General features: G+C 38.6%; 1 protein-coding gene across 3 annotated transcripts in view; it reads right to left on the bottom strand.

Annotated features, from left to right (window-relative positions):
• The window catches only part of emx3 (empty spiracles homeobox 3), a 31475-nt gene extending 22020 nt beyond the window's left edge, over positions 1–9455 (bottom strand). The window contains exon 1 of one of the 3 annotated variants that reach the window (XR_009515827.1): positions 7872–8455. Coding sequence is in view for 2 of the 3 variants with exons in the window: in XM_059990084.1 (XP_059846067.1) it covers positions 7872–8223 (352 nt within the window). In the remaining variant the exon portion in view is untranslated. Of the gene's footprint in view, positions 1–7871; positions 8456–8933 lie in introns of those variants that run through there. The other 2 variants (XM_059990085.1, XM_059990084.1) reach the window with 2 other exon arrangements.
• Positions 9456–19892: the final 10437 nt, after the last annotated feature.

Genomic DNA, 19892 nt, shown 5'->3' with positions numbered 1-19892 from the left:
GTATTTCTATGTAATAACATAAAAGGTCTCATGTACAGGATCACTAAACATTTATGGTTATGTCAGATTTGCGTTTTGATGTAGATCTTTAGAGCAATTCCACTCTCTGTGATGTTTCACCCTGCGCTATTCACTAAGGATGTGGGAAGAGATGCAGTTTATCTACTTAAAGTTATATAATCCCAAGAATTATGCTTGTGGTGCAGTTGTATCAAAATAGTTTAATTTATGGAATCAATTTACTAATGTCCCAGATGATTTCACGGTAGGAATATGAGGAGAATAATACTAAGTTAAGTTGCTCAGGGGAGACAGAGCCATTGAGTCATAGAGTCATAAAAAATAAAACACAGAAACAGGCCCTTTGGCCCGCCCTGTCCATGCTGAAGCATTTAAACTGCCTATTCCCGTCGACCTGCACCAGGATCATAGCCCTCCATACCTCTACTCTCCATGTACCTATCCAAACTTCTCAGACGTTGAAATCGAGCTATCTTGCACCACTTGCACTGGCAGCTCATTCCACACTCTCACAACCCTTTGAGTGAAGAAGTTTCCTCTCATGTTCCCTTTAAATTTTTCACCTTTCACCCTTAACCCATGATTTCTGGTTGCAGTCCCACCCAATCTCAGTGGAAAAAGCCTGCTTGCATTTATCCTATGTGTACCCCTCATAATTTTTATACCTCTATCAAATCTCCCCTCAGTCTTCTACATTCCAAAGAATAAAGTCCTAGCCTACTCTGTCTTTCCTTATAATTTAGGTCCTCCAGTCTCAGTAACGTCCTTGTAAATTTTCTCTGTACTCATTCAATCTTTTGGTTCACCTTTCCTATATTAGTGACCAAAATTGCAGATAATACTCCAAATTAGGTCTCACCAACATCTTATACAACTTCAACATAACAGATGGGAAAAGAAACATGAAATTTGTGTGCATAGGAGGATCAGTTAGCAGGTGTGCAAAAAAATCTTTGACTTAATCTCATCAGGACCCGGGATGAGCTTTGAATTAAATCAAAATCCTGGGAGCATTCACTTTTATTTCATGGTGCTACATTAAGTTTATACTAAGTGGCTACTGTTTAAAGCTGGTGCCCTTATGGGATCATTTAGAGTGAGAAAAATGCATTTGAAGGGGATGACTGTTCATCATTCACATCCATTAGAATTTGAACAACCTGTGTCATCTTATCTCCTATTTTAAGACTGGATAACTAATAAACAGATTAATTATTCCCAAAAGTATTATTTAAAATTCCCTACAACTGCATTTTTTTTATTCAAGGGATGGGGCAGACCATTTCTTAAACAAACCCCAATCTGAAGGAAATTGACTATTCATTCAATGAACCTTCATTTCCAAGAAAGATAAATATTTCCTAAAAGCACTTCTGATGCTGGGAGCAGTCCCTAACATGTTTTATATAGGATGATATACTTTAGTTTCACAGAATGACTAGAAGAAGAAACTCTGGAAACCTAATGAAATTATACTTTACTATAGAGCATCTCATTGCTTCTCTGGTAAACATGAAAATTTACACTGCAAAACCACCTATGTACAATTTGATCCTTTCCAAAAATTATCCAAATGACCTGATCTTCCCAATAGTTCTCAATCTCCTTCTGCTTTAGACTTACAACTAATATCAACAGTGTCTGTTTTAACTGTTTCATTAACAAAGCTGTAATAACTGCATAAAAATATTTCATCTAAATTCTCACCTCATTTTCTACTCATTACCTTAAGTTGTTAGCCATGCATTTCTAATTCGCCAAATGGAGAACACAGTCCATCAGCTTCCTAAGACACTTCATGTACTTTTTAAATAAACCTACATCCTTCTCCGCAGCATCTTGGTATCCAGAATCTCCAATTATAGAGACAGTTGTTCACCTTTTGAATCACCCAGGTGAATCTCTGCTTTACATTCTATAGGCTCAATGCCATTTCTGTCACTATACTCCATCAACTATTCACTAACCATTTCCTTTAACAAATTTACCTTTATGGTTTTTAGGTTCTACTTACATCTTTATAGAGCCTAAAAAAAATCTGAATCAACATTGAATTATCGTATTGCATGTTGAAGTTAGTACTTGTTTTCCATTAAAATAATAACACCATAAAGTTAACAAATTGTATTCAGTTGAATATTAAACAATTTTCGTGTAAGTTAATCTCTCTAAAATGAAAGCCTCAAATAGGAACAGCAAATGAAGACACTTAGCCAACAGCTCCAAGTGTTGCTATTGACAAATGCAGCATCTTTCAGAGAAGGACTTTCAGGACTTTTAGTATTCATTCTAGAAAGATGACTTTCAATCAAAGAATTACAGGAACGTTGTTTTAACAAAGTTGTAGGAGGGTTTATTTTTCTTAGCTGTGGTATAGGTGGCCTATTGCTGACTTGCTGACAGAAAGCCATTCAGTATCACCTCAGGCCAAAGTAATGCAATAACCTATATAATTCACACACACCTTTACGTATGATTCCTTCAGCAAAATATACTGCATTTTGTTTACATAACATTAACCAAATCTGGCATTGGCTCAATTCACCTCCTGTTGATTGTGTTCTTTCTTGCAAAACTTGTGTATAATTTATGTTTATCATTTCCTTTTGAATGCTGTTTATGTGATTCTATGTGCCTACGGTGCTGCTTCAAGTAAGTTTTCTTGCACCTGTGCATCCATGTATTTGCACTTGTGACAATAAACTCGACTTTGACTTTAAAACATTCACTTACACTTACTTTTCTTATAACTCTTGATTATAACAACACAGCCTGGCAGGCATCTCTTATTTAAACATCCATTAAACAGAAGCCATCAAAAGTTCTGTTCCTATGTCCTAAATCACACCAGGTTTTCATCACCCATCACCTCCATTCTTGTTGGTGTGCATTTGTTCCTGGTGATGCAACACTTTAATTTTTTTGTCTGTTTTCAAATCCCTCCAAGATCACGACATGCCCTACCTTTCTCATAATTTCTTCAAGCTTCAAGATACAATGCTTATATTCCTTGGTCCCTCAACGTCCCCAGATTTAACCTCTCCCTTAATGATGATCATAACTTCAGCTGCTCTGTCCCTTAGCCAGGAACTTCCTCACAACACAGTTTCTTCCTGCCTCTCTACCTATCTTGCCTCTTCAAAGAAGTAATCATGTCTATCTCTATGTCCAAGACTTTGGTCAACTATCCTAGTGTCTCCTTAAGTTCTCCATCATTACTTTTCTTTCTCTGATATTGATCCATGAAGTCTCTATACATTTCTTCTATGTTAATGGTGTTTTAAAATGTTATTGTTATAATATTTCAGTGTTGGTATTGCAGGCAATCCTTTAAAGATTATCTGCTTAATGAGGTCACTGCCAATTTGAGGATAGCAGCCTTTCAATAAATTTTCTGAAATGTGACTATGTTATAAATTTTAAAATATTATCGAATATTAATAGCTGTCTTTCTCAACAAAATTACACCACAAATGTTAAAATATCACTCATAAACAATTCTCTGTCCAGATTTCTTGCCAAGTTCTATTAGATGTAGAAATAATTCTCACATATCAAATATTTAATACCTGAAGCTCTAATTACTATAATGAATGTGTTCAAATGACTTATCACCAGTTATTCAATATTTGCTAATTTAAATTGTGATCATATAATATAATAATACGTATATAAAGATTGACATCAGGATTGAGGTGAAGTTTTAAGGCACTAATTTAATTAGTAGGCCAACCAGCATCTGTGGAGGGAGAAGCAGAGTTAGTGACTCATGCCAACGATCCTTTGTCAAAAGGATGACTTCTGATGTAAGATCATCAACTTGTTACATTAACTTTCATTCTCACTACACAGATGTCACTTGTTTATTTCCAACATTTTCTATCTTTATTTTAGTTTAATAATACAGTATTTTGTTCATTTAAAATGTATCTAGGTTATACCATTAATAGAACAAACACTGATTCTCACATTGGCTTTGTAGCAATATTATTTAAGTATTCACCAAACCTGACATTCAAAATTAGGTTTTTCCAGAGAGGGAAAATTATATTGTTGCAATGCTACTCATATTTGTGACAAGGAAAGAGACTGCTATCTGAATATAAACCTTTTCAGAACAAATATTTTGTTTACCATCTCATAAACACATAGTACTTCAGAAACTAAAAAGCTAATATCATACAGTAAGTGAATAGATATGTTTCCAAACAAAATGCATTTACCACTGACATCTATAAGTCGGATATTCACTTTGCAACTATAAACATTTGATTCAGTCTCAGCAAATTTGAGATCGTCCAAAAAATGTTGTCCAGGTCCTTATTCAAACCAAATCCTACTCATTCCCTCCAACCCCATTATCATTAGATGCATTAAAGATTTATTTACTTGCTCAATAGGCATTTATTCAAGGTGCAGATCCTGAAATGGTCATATTTAAATCCCTGCATGCATTTTGGTTATCACCCACTTCTTTGTTGACGCACCGGGGATCAAGTATAAGTAACGCTTCAGTTTAAAATATCCCTCTCTTACTTTCAAATCCTGCCATGATTCCTTTGCTCCATACCTTTCTGATCTTCTCCATCCTGCCAGACCTCCAAAGTTCCTGTGCTTCTCCTGTTTTGGAGCCTCAACCCTGATTTCAATTGCTTATCCATTGACAGTGGTAGATTCTGCTTCTGTCCCTAAATTCTGGGATTCCCTTTCTAAACCTCTCCAGCATCCTTACACACTTGACTAGTTGGCCAAGCTTTTGATCACCTGCCCTGGATAACTATAGTAGCTTTCAGTTCAATTTTGCCTGATAATGTTCCTCTAACATGCTCTGCAACATCGTTTTAAAATTCAGTTCATGGTCCTATACTCTGTTATTGGTGAATTATCTATCTTGATGTATTTGCGACTCTGACTGTGGGGTACTTACAAGGGACTCGCAGTGTATGGCGTCCTCCTCATCTGATAGCCTTCTTACTCTCTGATCATGGGTCCTGTCATACTGTGTATTTACATGCTTGGATTCCATACTACAACTCACATCGTGCCGTGAGCACCCATGTACGTGTAACACCCGTAAATGTTCTGTTGTTTGATGTAGAGGTCGCTGTCAACGCTGACGTGTATTGTCCATCCCAAAGTCCTGAAGGTCCCGTCAACTAGAGAGCAGTTAGATGTCAACCATATTGAAGTCTTAAGCTGGACAAGGATGACAGAAATTTTCACCCGAAGATAATAAATGGATTTCTAATGATGATCCGCTACTAGTTCTATGCCTACTATTTGTCCATATTTATCTAATAATTCGATTTTAAATTTCCCATTTCAATACTGGGATGCAAACTCATATCTCCGGATCAACTTCGCAGCTATCCTAGTAACTTCTTTGCTACACGTATGTAGCATTTTTCACATACGTGACATGCTGTGCAAAAACAAACACATTTTCTCTATGCATTATCTGGATGTGCTCCTTTGAGCTACATTTAATGCATAAAATACTACCCAGATTATAGAGCTGCAGATTATGTACTTTACGTCACGTCATCGGGCTCCATACCCTACATATAAATGTGTAAGTTTCGTCCTCCGTGCTGTATAATATGTAAAGCATTGACCATACAGGCAATTACTTTGTAAAATGTTTATGATCAAGCTAACCTTGAAGTTGAAATCTGGAGTTGAAGTTACAATGTAGGAGTAGGGAGCCATAATTCCCTGCATGTTCTCTCTCGGCTGCAAGTTTTACTTTATGCATGTTTGGGAGGAGATACCTACAAAAACTTTTCTTGAGACCGAGGTGATTTGCGTTATTCGAACCAAAGCGTCAATGTTTTTTCTCGTTTTCTAAACCGGCTACAACCCATATGACACAGCGTTCCACCTACCCTCTACCCTTACCCCTCACCACCATAGTTTTCTCATCTCTAACTCAACCGCAGTTTCCAAATTCACTTCCGTCTTCGTCTCCCTCTTAATTCGTCTATTGCTCCTACTGAGCCTAATTTAAGGTTAGTTAGGATTTCTTCGTCCTTCCTTTCCGGGACAGTTTTAAGTTCAAATAATTAGCGTGCTGCTGTTTGCATTTTCATCACGGCATTTTTTTTTAATTTTCAGTTCGCTTCCCATCGATTCAGTTTACATGTGAGTTAATTAGTGTAGATGCGAAGTTCTTTGGGTTGCGGCTCAGATCAAACAGACCAGGGTGCCATGGAATTCCTTGCCTGCGTGAAGTTCACAGAGTACTACACAAACTTGTAGCCTGTCTGTAACTGGGGAAAAGTTGATTACCTGAACATTTAAAAGCCAAAGTGGATTTTATACGTTGTTTCATCTATGATGTTAACCAACTGATATAGATTAATCAAATAAGCCAATTATATCAGCATTCAAAGTTAATCGTTTAAATGTCTGCTCAGTTCAGGGCAGATACATTTCCACGCCAAACTTCATTGTTAGATTTCTGCAAAACCAATGTTTGCACAAACTATCTGAACCAGTAAATTGTTATTGTAAATTCAAGGGGCTAATGCGAAAATCCCTGTTGATTTTACATTGTCCAGACTGTACTTAACGCAAAACTCTTCCTCAGGTATTCCAATCCAGATGTGTTTGTATAATTTAGTGTTTTAAAAAATCGTGCTTTTCACCTTCACTCAAGAGGGAATATATAAGAAAGATTTCATGTATTTGCATCAAAGGATATCATCTTGACCATCTAGAAACGGTTTTTTAAGCAGTGAGCTTTCACAATCCTGTGAAGCTACCTTTGATTAGCAGTGAGCAATTGGATATTAATTATTTGTTTTGTTTAGAAACGTTGGATTCTTACAGCCAAGCTTCTCTGCAATCCTTCTTTTGATTTTTGCTCCCTCCTTGTAAGTAATAGTTACAGAGACCCCGGCCTTTCGGCGTTGCTGATCTACAAACGAAAGCCGTCTTCCCCGGATTAAACTGCGCATCAAGCCCAGCAGCGTTATTATCACTCACTAACTTCTTGCATTTCTATTGTCAATTTTCTTTTTAAAAATCTATATTGTCGTGCTTGAAATAAAAAAATATAACTTCCGGTATAAATTTAGTATTAAATCTGCCAGGTAACCATGTATTGAAGGATACATCTGACGGATGTACAAAGCATCGCTCACGTTCTTCCCAATCCGCTCAGTGAATTTATTGCAGATCGCCGTAACTTTAAACCAAACTACCAACTTTAAACTAGGGTCGGGGTACTGAGGGAACGGCACTGGAAACTTCAATGCCCTTTTTCTCTATAAGTTAAATTTAAATCCACTTTGGGGGTTTTACGAAAGCTGCGTCCTGTTAATACCGCCTTAAATTCGGAAGTTGCCGGGCAACAGACAGGCGCTACTGGAGATTCGTGGCAGACCAGGTTACTATGAACAGACTACGAACGGAGTGCAAGAATCCTGATATAGCCTGGTTCTTCCGGAATCCTTTATTTCTTTAAACGATCGCCGGTTATCTTGATCCTCCGCGCTATGTTTACCTGTTAACACGTTTTCGCTTAATTTCCGTGCGAGCTGACCTAGTTTCACTTTCTCTGTTGCAGTCCAGCTTAGCATCTGCACACCGCGCTACAATTTAATTAGCTGAATTTAAATCGTTTCCTTACATAGTTACTCGTGTGAAGCAAAAGTCTTAAACAGAATAAACACAGAATACGGCGACAGTGTGGAGTTAAGTTTAGCAAACGCCGGGATTTGGAGATAGCCTCTCCACACAAACACGGGGTGAAAATGAGAGGTAATTACACTAATCCAGAGTTGGTTAATCGCCCTGTAGCATACTTATTGGCACAACTGTTATCCCTTACAATCACGTCCATTTACCTTGAAATCTGTGACCCAGGTATCTGTTCCTTAAAACCCAAGGGTAAAAACTCAGTGCTTCTCTCTGCTGAGGCGCAAAGAAAGACTGAGCGGGTAGATGGTGCGCGTTCCCCGGGTGCATTGAGAGCGCGGGGCTGGCCGCGTGGGTCACCGGCTCGGGAAACAGGAGTTCGGGGCTGCTGTAGAGAGTCCTGCCGGCGTTCTGGAAGCCGCTTCCGAACGGGGAAGCGTGCACCGAATCGGCGTATCTCAGAGCTGTAGGTCGAAGCGGTTCATCCCCCAGTGTGGACGTGTTGTCTTTGCCTACGAGAGCCTCGATGGTGAAGCATCTTTTGGCCGTAGGCTGGAACATGGCTTTCGCCAAATGCGTTGGCCCTGACGGCGAAGATCGAGAAGATTTAGGAAAGTCCAAAAGAGGGTCGAAATAAGTTTGTTTTCCCACCCAGTAGGCACAATTCCTTAGATCCAAAGTGGACTTCAATCTATTAAACAATCCATATGCGTACCTGGCAAAGTGAGATTCAGTTTAGGAAACTTGTATTGACGATTTGGAGCTGTATGATCTAATTAAAAGGGGGCTGACACTAAACAGCCCAATGAATGCCAGCAGTTTCTCACCGATTGGCTCCATTTACCTGCCTTGTGCTGTTCGTGTCAGTTACAGGCGTGGTGGACATGCGCAGAATGCGAAAGAAAAATAAGGTCTACCCTATTCAAATGGGCAGAGAAGCCAAATTTGCACGTCCGCCTGTGCGGGGAATAATAACACAGGGCACAATGAAATCTACCAGATCCTTCAGCATCAATGAAACTCGCCAGCTCGTCGGCCTTTATAATTAGAATAAATACAACATTTTTGTTGTGAGATAAATACCCTAAACGTTCTCACTTGTCACAAAGAAATATCTTTATATCGTACACACTGTGTTTTTGCAGTATACCTTTACATATATCCAGTAATCCTTCCCACAATGCTTATTACATCAACCTGTAACATTTGCATGTGTTTGTCTTTCTCCCAGTCTGTCATCTATACATAACTTTGAATAGCAGCTGTCTTACCGCAATGCACTCGTGACAATACTCTCAACTGCATTTTATGCAGTCTCGCTGCAGACTTCGCCGAAACGTGGGTGTGTTGCGGGTCTGCAGGACCGTGTCGAACCACGCCGTGAACTTCGACCACTCTGGTAATTCTCCGTTTGCCAAAACTATTCGGAACTACGGATAACAAACGTGTAAAGTATCCGCAGACGGAATGAAAAACAGACCGAACGAATTGAGGCATCTCGCTGAGCTGCAAGTATTTTTTTGCGGGTGAAACAGCACTGATCCGAGAGCCCTCGGGGACATTGGAACCAGTCACAATTCATTTAACCCTTTGCCTCCTCCTGCTGGACAGTTTTTGCACATTTCACCGGCCAGATCTGAAATTTAAATTGAGACCGAAAAAAAGATTAATCAAAGCTTTCTTGTCATCTTCCTTTCCTCCCTCTAGCCGCGGTATTAATCTGTAACATCCTAGTTTCGCTGATTCATCTATTTAAGAGTGTGTTGGGCGAAAAGTAATGATGCACTGCTGAGGAAAATTTACTTTAAAATAATCGAGTTGTTGGTTTACTATTTATGAGTTTAATCCACTATTGCACAAATTAATACGAGACATCACGAAGAACCTGCAGTTCAAGTTCCTTCGATTTTCTCCGCTGACCCCCAGCGACCACCCGACTGTTCGATGCGCATGTCACCCCAGGATGGAACAAGTTTCAGGAATTTGCACCGAAGTGAAGTGATGTCGGAAACCTGTAGTGTTGCCTAGATCGGCACTGTGGAAATGAGCAGCACTCTGTCCCGTTTCGTTTGTACTAGTTTTACCTTGATAAGCAGCCCGATGATTATTATCTCCGGATGCACATATAGATATTAGGTGACAAGGAATAATATCCTAACATATTCAATACTGCTATCGGTTTTCATAGCCGCGTGAACGTGAGCCCCCTTGGCTTGAATGCAAGTAGGCAGAATCTTATCCGCCCTGGGCTGGAATCAGTTCCCCTCCTTGGAACGTCTCTGTAGATAACCGCATTTACCCACAGCTAAATATAACTTTAGGTAACCAGAATCTGCATCCCGTCAAAGAGTACAGCAAGTAACTTTATTTTCCTGGCTGCAGCTATCTGTAATCCCGTTTTACCGTAACATCACTCGAGTTAAGCCGCATGCTCCTCTCAGTGAAACATTGCAACAGTTATCCGCGCTTCTCTCGCGCGGAATCATTTCCGTTCGGGTGTTTCTCCCTTCGAACGCTGAATGCCCCGTTGCCTGCCCCATGAGCTAATAAAGTAATGTGGAAAAAAAGCCACTTTAGTAGCAGGTTGTAATAGACTATCCAATTTATCTCGTTATTTGAAGGAAAACTTCTCATTTGAATTACGACAAACAGCACTTTGCGTTAAACCGAACACTGCTCCGTGCATGATTTGAGTCGCATCTCGTTATAACGAATACAATTTTTAAATAGAAGAAAATTTGAATGGTTTACTTTTTAGAAGTCAAATATTAGGCCTCTGCGCGTATTTCAAAGAGAGCTTCTGGGCTCGGATTAGTACAATTGAGGTCAAACGATATTCCCCACAGCTCTCCCCCTTTCTTTGTTTTGTTCTTTAACAAATTGAAGTGTTGCGTTATCACTTTGGGTCAACCGTCGCCCCGAGTCATAATCATAAACCACTCATAAGGTAGACTTTCAGAAGTGAAACTTCAAGCGAGAGGCCTAGAAAGAGTGAGTGAATAAGAGAACTGGCGGCGATGGGTGAGTATATGACCGGTTTAGGAGGCAGAGGCAAGGCTGGGTCGTTTTGGAAATGTGGTCCGAAACAGTTCGACCGGAAGCGATTTAACAAGTACCCCCGAACTTCTGTCTTTAACCAGGCGTGAACAGAGCACGGATAGAATGAGTGAAGACCAGAGAGTTTGTCAGTTAACAACGAATCTGCAAACATACCACTTAATACAATGTTCAGCGTATAAATGCATACATATTCACACCATTTCGGTTCACAGAGCGCTGTCGAAAACAAAAACACGGGATATTTGCTTGAAGCCCTAGCACCAGGAAACATTTGCGGGTCTGGAAAAGAGTAATCGATGGACAAACGCCAGCGTTAACGCCATCGCCCTACGATGAGGCGCACACAAGGCTCTGCAAAACTATTAGCCATCGGAGCCCCAAAAAAAGTTTCACTTTAGGTTGTAGTCGGCCAAAGTTCCAGCATTCCTTGTTCAGCATTTCATCCAACAACATATACGTATACAGCGTGAATAATCTGCGTGTGAATATTAAGTTTTGTGTTTCAACGGTCCAGAATAGTATCTTTAAACTATAAACAAGCAGGTAACTTTAAGAAGTTTAATTGCAAAATTATACACGAAGTGCAGGTATATTGCGCTTGTTGGGATCTTAGTTTAATGAGTACCTTCCTCCCACTATCTTCAGAAGAACCCTCTTTAATCCAAATCCTCTATGTAATTTCTGCCAACAAACATTACAAGTATTGGGACAATTATTTGAATTATTTATTATTTGAAAACATATTTTCTTCGGGTGGAGAAAGTTAGTTAGAATTTACAGTGTTTTAATGAAAAGATAAATTATATTTATAACAGATGTTTCATTTTAAATGTTCCGCAACGCCTGCTGATCCCCACACTCACTGAGAGACCATGTTACAACAACAGATCTCCATAGCGCTGTTTCCTATTATACCTCACCGCCTTACTTGTGAACATCTTCAATTAATCTTACATTAACTTTCTTCATATGGATATCTGAGTTTACACCAGTCGAAATATTTACAAACACACATTTTATACCTGCGTTTAAGCTGGCACAAATCTCAATATCTCCACAGCAATCTGGGGGTAAATCGATTTGAAAATTAAATTGTTTCACTGCATTCTGATTAAGCTTTAGATCTTTATTAATCCAGTTGTGTTTCTAATGCTTTAAGTAATGAATGTCGGTGATGTAATAGGTTTGCAGCGGAGCGCGCTGGCCATGTTTGGCTACATTACAATAGTCAAGACACTTCAAAGTAATTCATTATGGCTGAAGTGCTTTGAGATGCCTGTGAAAGGCCTGATGAGGTCATATATAAACCCAGTCTTTTTACTGTTAGTAGGAAAATTACCATAAAGGGGTGAACTGACTGCAGAATTGTCCTCCCTCTTTCTAAGCCACCGCTGGTTCAAAACTACTTATCACATAATGTCAATACCCTTATTATTTAAACTTAAGCTATTTAAATTAATTGCATTTTATAAAAAATTATGCAACTCTTCAACTCATTTATCTTTAAAGGAATCCTTAGCTGAATTTGACTCCTGTTGAAAACTCTATACAGTTATCCTGTCAGAAGTATAGTGTGTTACAATTCTTATTTTAGATACTTATTTCAATGCCACAAGCACCAACAGAGTACATGAGCCACGCAATGGACAAACTCATTCACATCCATTAGTATTATTGAGTTTTTTCAAATATAAGATTGCTGGTAAGTGGTTTCTGCGTAATAATTGCAACCTAGCCCAACCTTGAAAGCTTCGGTTTGATGCACTGTAGAGTGGGATCCCAGCACCAAGCTTGGTTGGGGAAAAAAAATGCATGTGGGTTTTTAATCAGACTCTGTGGAATTTTGCCTGTAGTTAATTTCAGCATGCACAGATTGTTCAGTCCCCAAAAGCACACTCTACAAACTTAGAGTTATGATAAAGCTAGAGTTCCAGGCTGGTTGAGTTTCAGCATGTGATCTAAATACGCTACTGCTTGGCTTGCGTCTGCATTGGATCAACCAGTCTGAGACTAGACAGTCCAATGTAAATACAACACAAATTGACATTGGCTCTTAAATGTACGCGTCTGTGTGACTAACAGCTTAACCATGAAGCCCAAACCAGGCTCAGTCAATCAGATGGACAAGGTTAATGACCTCAGGCCTGGAAGCAAAATCATTACAAAAGTGTAATTCCTGGCTCAGTATTTAGCACTTTTGCCTAAGAGGCAAAAGACTGTGATTCAAGTTTATCTCATAACTTCAGTAGAGTCTTTCACTGAAGGAGTGCTGCACAAAGCCAAAGCAATAAACCAAGGTTACCATTGTAGGACACAAATCAATAATGTTCTTTATGGAAATTTGTTCTGAGTAGATTGGGTGTTGTGTTTCTCCACTTTATGCCAGTGATTATATTTCATATGTATGTCACCTGAACAATGACTGTGTTACATTAACTAATAAACACATGTTAAACAATTTGGAAGTCACTGTGGTTGTGAAAGGATGATACTAATGTACTTCAAACTGGTCTAGGGAATGAAATGGTCAGCCATGTTTCCTTCTCCATCCACTATAACTTTCTGGCAAACTCTACTGCTTCATATAGACTAGGTCAGATACCAGGTAGGTTGTTCCAAGTCTAATTATTTCCTGATGATCAGAACAAAAATTCACACATTGACAGTATCCTTGTGAATCTGACCTGCCCTAGTCCAGTGTGGAATGAGGAAAGAGACAGGGTAGAGCAGGGTGCGGGTGTTGTTGAGAAACGCAAAGATAAGCATATTGGTAAGAAGCAAGAGCAAAACTGCTCAGAAATAAATCAACAGGAAAGGGAAATGGAAAGACGAACAGGAGCGGTTGAAAAAATAAGGAAGCAGGAAAGTGGCAAAAAGAGAAAGAAGTGAAATATACAAAAGAAGGTGTGAAGATATGAATCAAGGAAAAGTAATGAAAGATGAAAAGTGAGAGAAAACAGAAAATAACAAAATAGAGGAGGCAGAAAGAAAATATCTGGGATCTAGAACAGAAACAGAGAAGCTAGAAGTGTGAGGAAATTAACAACATCACTGAAAATACATCTGCTGAATCTGGATTAAATCCCAGAACGGTGACATTGAAACATACTCCAGCAACAAATGGACAATCATCAAAGACTTTAATCGACTGTCCTGTCATTTACTCTATTAGAATTGCTAAATTTTGACTAATCTTGTCTCTGCATGTTCTCTTCCTTCAGTTTTTATATCTGTTTTTTGTTGTGCTCTGCTTCTTCAGTTGCACCTTGTCTGCAATATGATTGAGATGTTTCAATGTGTACAGTCGGTTCCCACCTACATTTCTCACCAGACAATAGAATTATTCCAGGGCAGTGACATACAACGAATTTATATCAGTACCAATCATTTTTATTGGTGAATTTGAGGACTGACATCATTTATATCAAAAGGACCAGTAATATCTTTCTTGTCTACCTTATTAGTAGGGAATAACTTAATTTACAGATTGTAGAAAATAATATGTGTCCTTCTCATTTCCTGTATGGGAAATAAGCAACCAATTATTTACATTCCAAGCATTGAGATGAAATACACTGTTTCTATTATTTAATTTCTTTATAGCCTGAGTAAAATTGTGTAACTTATTTACTTACCTATTTATTTAATTTTTATTCATTCATTCATTCATTCTTTCATTGAGATACAGCATGGAATAGGTCCTTTCGACCCTTTGAGTCACACCACCCACCAATCCCCAAATTTAACCCTTGCCTAATCACAGGACAATTTACAATGATCAATTAACTGGTACACCTGGGAGCAAACAGGAGCACATGGAGGAAACGGGGAGAACATTACAGGCAGTGGTGGGAATTGAACCAGGGTCACTGGTACTGTAAAGCATTGTGCTAACCACTATGCTACTGTGATGCCCAACTTTATTTTCAGCTCCATTAAAGGGGATGTTAATAAAGTGTATTAGCCTCTGCTATGCATGGGCAGAGTCAGCTTGATAGATTCAGATCTTCTGCCTTTTTTAATCTATGATTTATTCGCCAGGTTTTTTGTTTCTCCTACGGCAATGTTTATCTACTTTTGTGACATAATATTTGGAGCAGTTAACTCAAATTGAGAATCATTCTTTTAACATATTTCTTCAGCCAAACAACCTTCAATTTGACCTGTAAGTGGATCATCTAGATTGTAGAATCTTCATCTGGTACCTGAGAAACCCCATTACTATGTTTAAATGTCTCTAGGTCACACAATGGAACTTAGCTACATCTGTCCTTCCGAGCTAGCAAGACCATCAAGCTTGATTTCAAACTGACAGAGCCATAGTTCGGGATCATAAGTATGTTCATGCATAGAGCTGTGGTTTCATTACGTAGGATAGCATGGTTTGCCATGAGCGTGTGCTGTGTGCAGCCATGCTTGCTGGGCCAACTACATTTCTCCAAAATACCACACTATTAGTGGACATCTCTCCTGTCCTATCTCCCCAGCATTAGAAAGTCAAGTGTGAGGTAATTGCAACCTGTAATTCTCACTCAGAAATCATCCAACTCACAATAGGAGAGAAGAGTTAATGATAGGCGGATTCCTCTTTGTTTATCAGAATTTCCTCAATTCCAACCTCTCATGGAAATATAATATTAGAAGGGGAAGGGTTTAAGGGAAGGCATGAATTTGTCCAAAATATTTGGTAGCCTGGTGTTAGCCCCCAATAGTGCAACAACAATAAATTCCTGGCAGTAATAAGTACTTCAGCTGCTATTTCATTTCAATTGATTGCACGGTTATAAAACCAAACTGCTTCGTTTTCTAGATTAGCTTTAAATGTTAATGGGAAGGTGAAATCACAGCAGTGCTATGATTGGGAACATTGCATTGGTATCTCTGTGTGAGTCAATGACACATTCAGATACAATCTTTTCTCATTACAGCAAAATTATCACATTTCTCAAGCCTCAGATTAAAGGTGTGAAAGCTGGCTGCTGCTTGAAATTTCTTTAATCACTTGTGAGTAGGAGGACATGCTGTACTGAATTTCAGCTTTTAACTAATGAGGTCGGTTATTATCAGAGATTCAACAATACAACACTAAACAGGTAACAAAGCAAACCATCTGAAAAAAAGTTTTCAAACAACTCATACCTTGAATTGGAAAGTATTGCTACAAAAGTATTTCCCCCAAATCAATATTATTCATATCTCTATTTTACCATGTTGCTATTATTATTATTATGCTTTAGTCCTTCCCTGTATTCTATTATTCTGCCTCTGAATTTCTCTACAATTAGTGCTCTGTCATTAACAATTTCTTTACTATTTTACCTTAACTTAGCTCATTGGTTCCTTCAGCTTCAACTCTCCTTTCTCAATAAGAGCTTGTCCACATACCTTTGCCATGAATGTATAATTTCCACCCATTAAATTTTATGAATGTACCTGTACCATGTATGTTTTCTACAAAAAAAAATCTGAGGGTATCAAGTAGCATTTCATACAAGAACCAATAGCCTAAGTTTTTACTCAACCATATTCCACACCAATGTACTCCACAGAGTACGTCACAATCTATAAAAGTAAATCATTTTCCCTGTATCTTGAATGCCAGAATTTCTTACATAACAAAGATTTTTCAAATAATTTTTAATGAATTTCTGGATTGGAAATTGTTAGAAAACTGATTCTTACCACATTGTAGCCTTATGGCTTTTCAAGTATACACATGTCATTTTCATTATGTCCATCAAACAAGTATTATTTTGGCATGTACACAAGTGCATAATGATAACACAAATGCTACTGCAAACCGGGAATGGATTTCCAGTACCAAATTCTGAAAAGAAAGTTATTAGCAGTATGCATGTTGAAGATCTGTACCCAAGTTCATACCCAACTTTTCCTCCTATGCAAACTTGCCAGGATTTTCAATCACAAATTTTCTGGCAGTGTGAAGCATGCAAAACAAAACACAAGATGTCCTTTCTTCATAATAGCCAGAATACCTGCTGCCTGGTGACCATCCAGTATGGGGTCCACTTCCCAAAACCCCCTTCATACCTTTATGCATGGGGATTAATGGATTGAAATGTTTTCTTTAAATCCATTTTTATAATTCTCACTAGACACTGCCACCCTATTCTCCTTCCCTACCCCCATGCCCTGCATTGCAACACCACTCACAATTAAGGAAGTCTTAAGCCATTGTCCATAGTTTTACACTAGGACCTTTTTGAACCACGGTGAAAAGAAAAGGAAAATGAAGGAATTGCATCTATAAAATGACTTTCTTTTCTTTTTAAAGCATTTTATTCATTTTAAACAAACATAAATGAAACATGAATACAAAGAGCTTGAGAGTACATAATAGGTTAAGATATAAATACAAATAGATGATAATCCATATATAGTAATCTCCCAAACTCATAGTGGTTACAAAAAATGGAGAAAATAAAAAAAACAAAAAAAAAACCTAACCAAGATGGGCCATTGCATTATATCAAATAAACACAGTAGCGTCAATATCTCCACAGCTCCATCCAAATAATTAAGGATAATAAAAGTAAGGTTGAGGAAAAGTCAGTTTAGCTCATATGAAAATGTTGAATAAATGATCTCCAAGTTTCTTCAAATTTAACTGAAGGGTCAAAGACAACACTTCTAATTTATTCTAAACTCAAACAAGAGATAGTTTGAGAAAACCACTGAAATATAATTGGAAGATTAGTTTCTTTCCAGTTCAAAAGGATAGATCTTCTAGCCATTAATGTAACAAATGCAATCATCCACCGGGCTGGGGGTGGGGGGGGGGATAAACAACTATAATCCTCTATTGGTAAACCATGACTTTCACCAGCTCTGTATTACAGCCAATGAATTACTTTTGAAGGGGAAGTACTTGAGTAATTTGATCTGAACACCCCTCCCTCATTTTCTGCTTGGTATTTCTGATATGTAGGAATGGTTTGGAGTTCTGGTTTGGAACACCTGGATATCTGGATTTGGGGGGAACCTAATTTCTTCTGGCTTTGTCCCAGTTGATGTTCAATTTAAATCCAGGAAAACTGGAGACTGTGAAATGGTTTGAGAAAGAGAGAAGATTTCTTTGTGCCACCTCTAGGACATTATATCTTACCTGTAGTACCGAAGAAAAATTGGGGCTCTATTCAAAACAGAAACGCAACTTAATACACATTTAAGTGTTTGTCTGAAAAGTAGCTTAAGTTCATTCAGGGCCCCAAACAGTCCTTCCAGGTGAGGCGACACTTCACCTGTGAGTCGGCTGGTGTGGTATACTGCGTCCGGTTGTCCCAGTGTGGCCTTTTATATATTGGTGAGACCCGACGCAGACTGGGAGACCGTTTCGCTGAACACCTACGCTTGGTCCGCCAGAGAAAGCAGGATCTCCCAGTTGCCACACATTTTAATTCTACGCCCTATTCCCAATTCCGATATGTCTATCCATGGCCTCCTCTACTGTCAAAATCAGGTTGGAGGAACAACACCTTATATACCAGCTGGGTAGCCTCCAACCTGATGGCATGAACAGTAACTTCTCTAACTTCCGTTAATGCCCCTCCTCCCCTTTTTACCCCATCCCTGACATATTTAGTTGTTTTTTTTTCTCTCTCTCTCTGCCCATCACTCTCCCTGTTCTCCATCTCCCTCTGGTGCTCCCCCCCCCCACCTTTTCTTTCTCCTGAGGCCTCCTGTCCCATGATCCTTTCCCTTCTCCAGCTCTGTATCATTTTCGCCAACCACCTTTCCAGCTCTTAGCTTCGTCCCACCCCCTCCGGTCTTCTCCTATCATTTCGCATTTCCCCCTCCCCCTCCTACTTTCAAATCTCTTACTATCTTTCCTTTCAATTAGTCCTGATGAAGGGTCTTGGCCCAAAATGTCAACAGTGCTTCTCCTTATAGATGCTGCCTGACCTGCTGTGTTCCACCAGCATTTTGTGTGTGTTGTTTAAAGTTCATTACCAATCAGCATCTGGGAGATTTTGGCTAAAAATGTTTGTATTGAGAAAGGAGATAAAAATCTGCGGAGATCTCTTATACAGCAGAATGATATGAAGTATAAATAAGGGTATCAACAATAGAACGTCAGTGCACAGCATGTAGTAAAGAAAGCAAAATTAAATTTTGACACGAACCATTTCAGATTTCAAAGCATTTTAAGAAGATATTATAACGATGATGTGCTACTTCAAACATGCCTTTTAAGCAATCAACACCCTGGAGCACATAATCCAACTATCAACAGAATAATTATATTTTACTGCTAAAATGTGATCATGTAAACTTATGTTGGAATACATTTATCTCTCTTTTACTACTTCAATAATTTTTAATATTTAAAATAAAAATAGATTATTTTTCTTAATTTATCTTGTGCCTTTTTGGGGACTAATCTCATGGACAAATAAATACACTAAAAACCCTGAGCGCATGTGGCAAATTAAATCCAATTTTGTATACGTGCTTCCTGTGTATCCCAGGTCAGTGTATCCCTGATTGGCAATGATCCCTTATCAAAAGCATATCCTGTACAACCTTACAAGTGAAGGTCTGCAAGATGCCTCCTGAGTCCACTAAATACAAGTACATCCCAGATCAAAGTGCTTTGTGCATTATCACAATAGTGTGCATCTTGGCTACACCCAGTGTCTGTGTATCCCATGTGTGTTTTATATAAGTGACAATACACTTGCACAATTAGATTGGGTTAATTTGCCATTCTTTTGGAACAGGATAAAACAGAGGAAAGGATGATGTTATCCCAGTACTGTACCGGCCTCTCGGCTGGCTGAGCTATGGTTGTATTTCAGCAGGGTTCTGCGTATCTGCTGATATTGCTTCTTTTTGGTTTCCTGCTATTCTCTTGTCATATTTTCTATTTGGGCATTTTCTTACAATACTTATTGTATTCTCAGATTGTACAAAATTGTTCTTTCTTCACTTTTATTTTTGTCCATCTTCATCAATTTGAAGTACTTTCTACATTGAATTATTAAAACATGAAATTCTTTTTGCAGAGAAGTTAGGAAACAAAGTATGTCATGCATACATTTCAATTATAAGCAGCTTATTGATGCACACGTGTGTGTACACTAGACATAAGTGTGTACAGCTTAATGCTGACTCCAAGACAGAGAGTCTACCGGAAAAGAGGAAGTCCA

Source organism: Hypanus sabinus, chromosome 15 (genome assembly GCF_030144855.1).
Source record: "Hypanus sabinus isolate sHypSab1 chromosome 15, sHypSab1.hap1, whole genome shotgun sequence".
Lineage (NCBI taxonomy): Eukaryota > Metazoa > Chordata > Chondrichthyes > Myliobatiformes > Dasyatidae > Hypanus > Hypanus sabinus.
The sequence above is the reverse complement of the archived record's forward strand: the minus strand, read 5'-3'. Positions and strand labels throughout refer to the sequence as shown.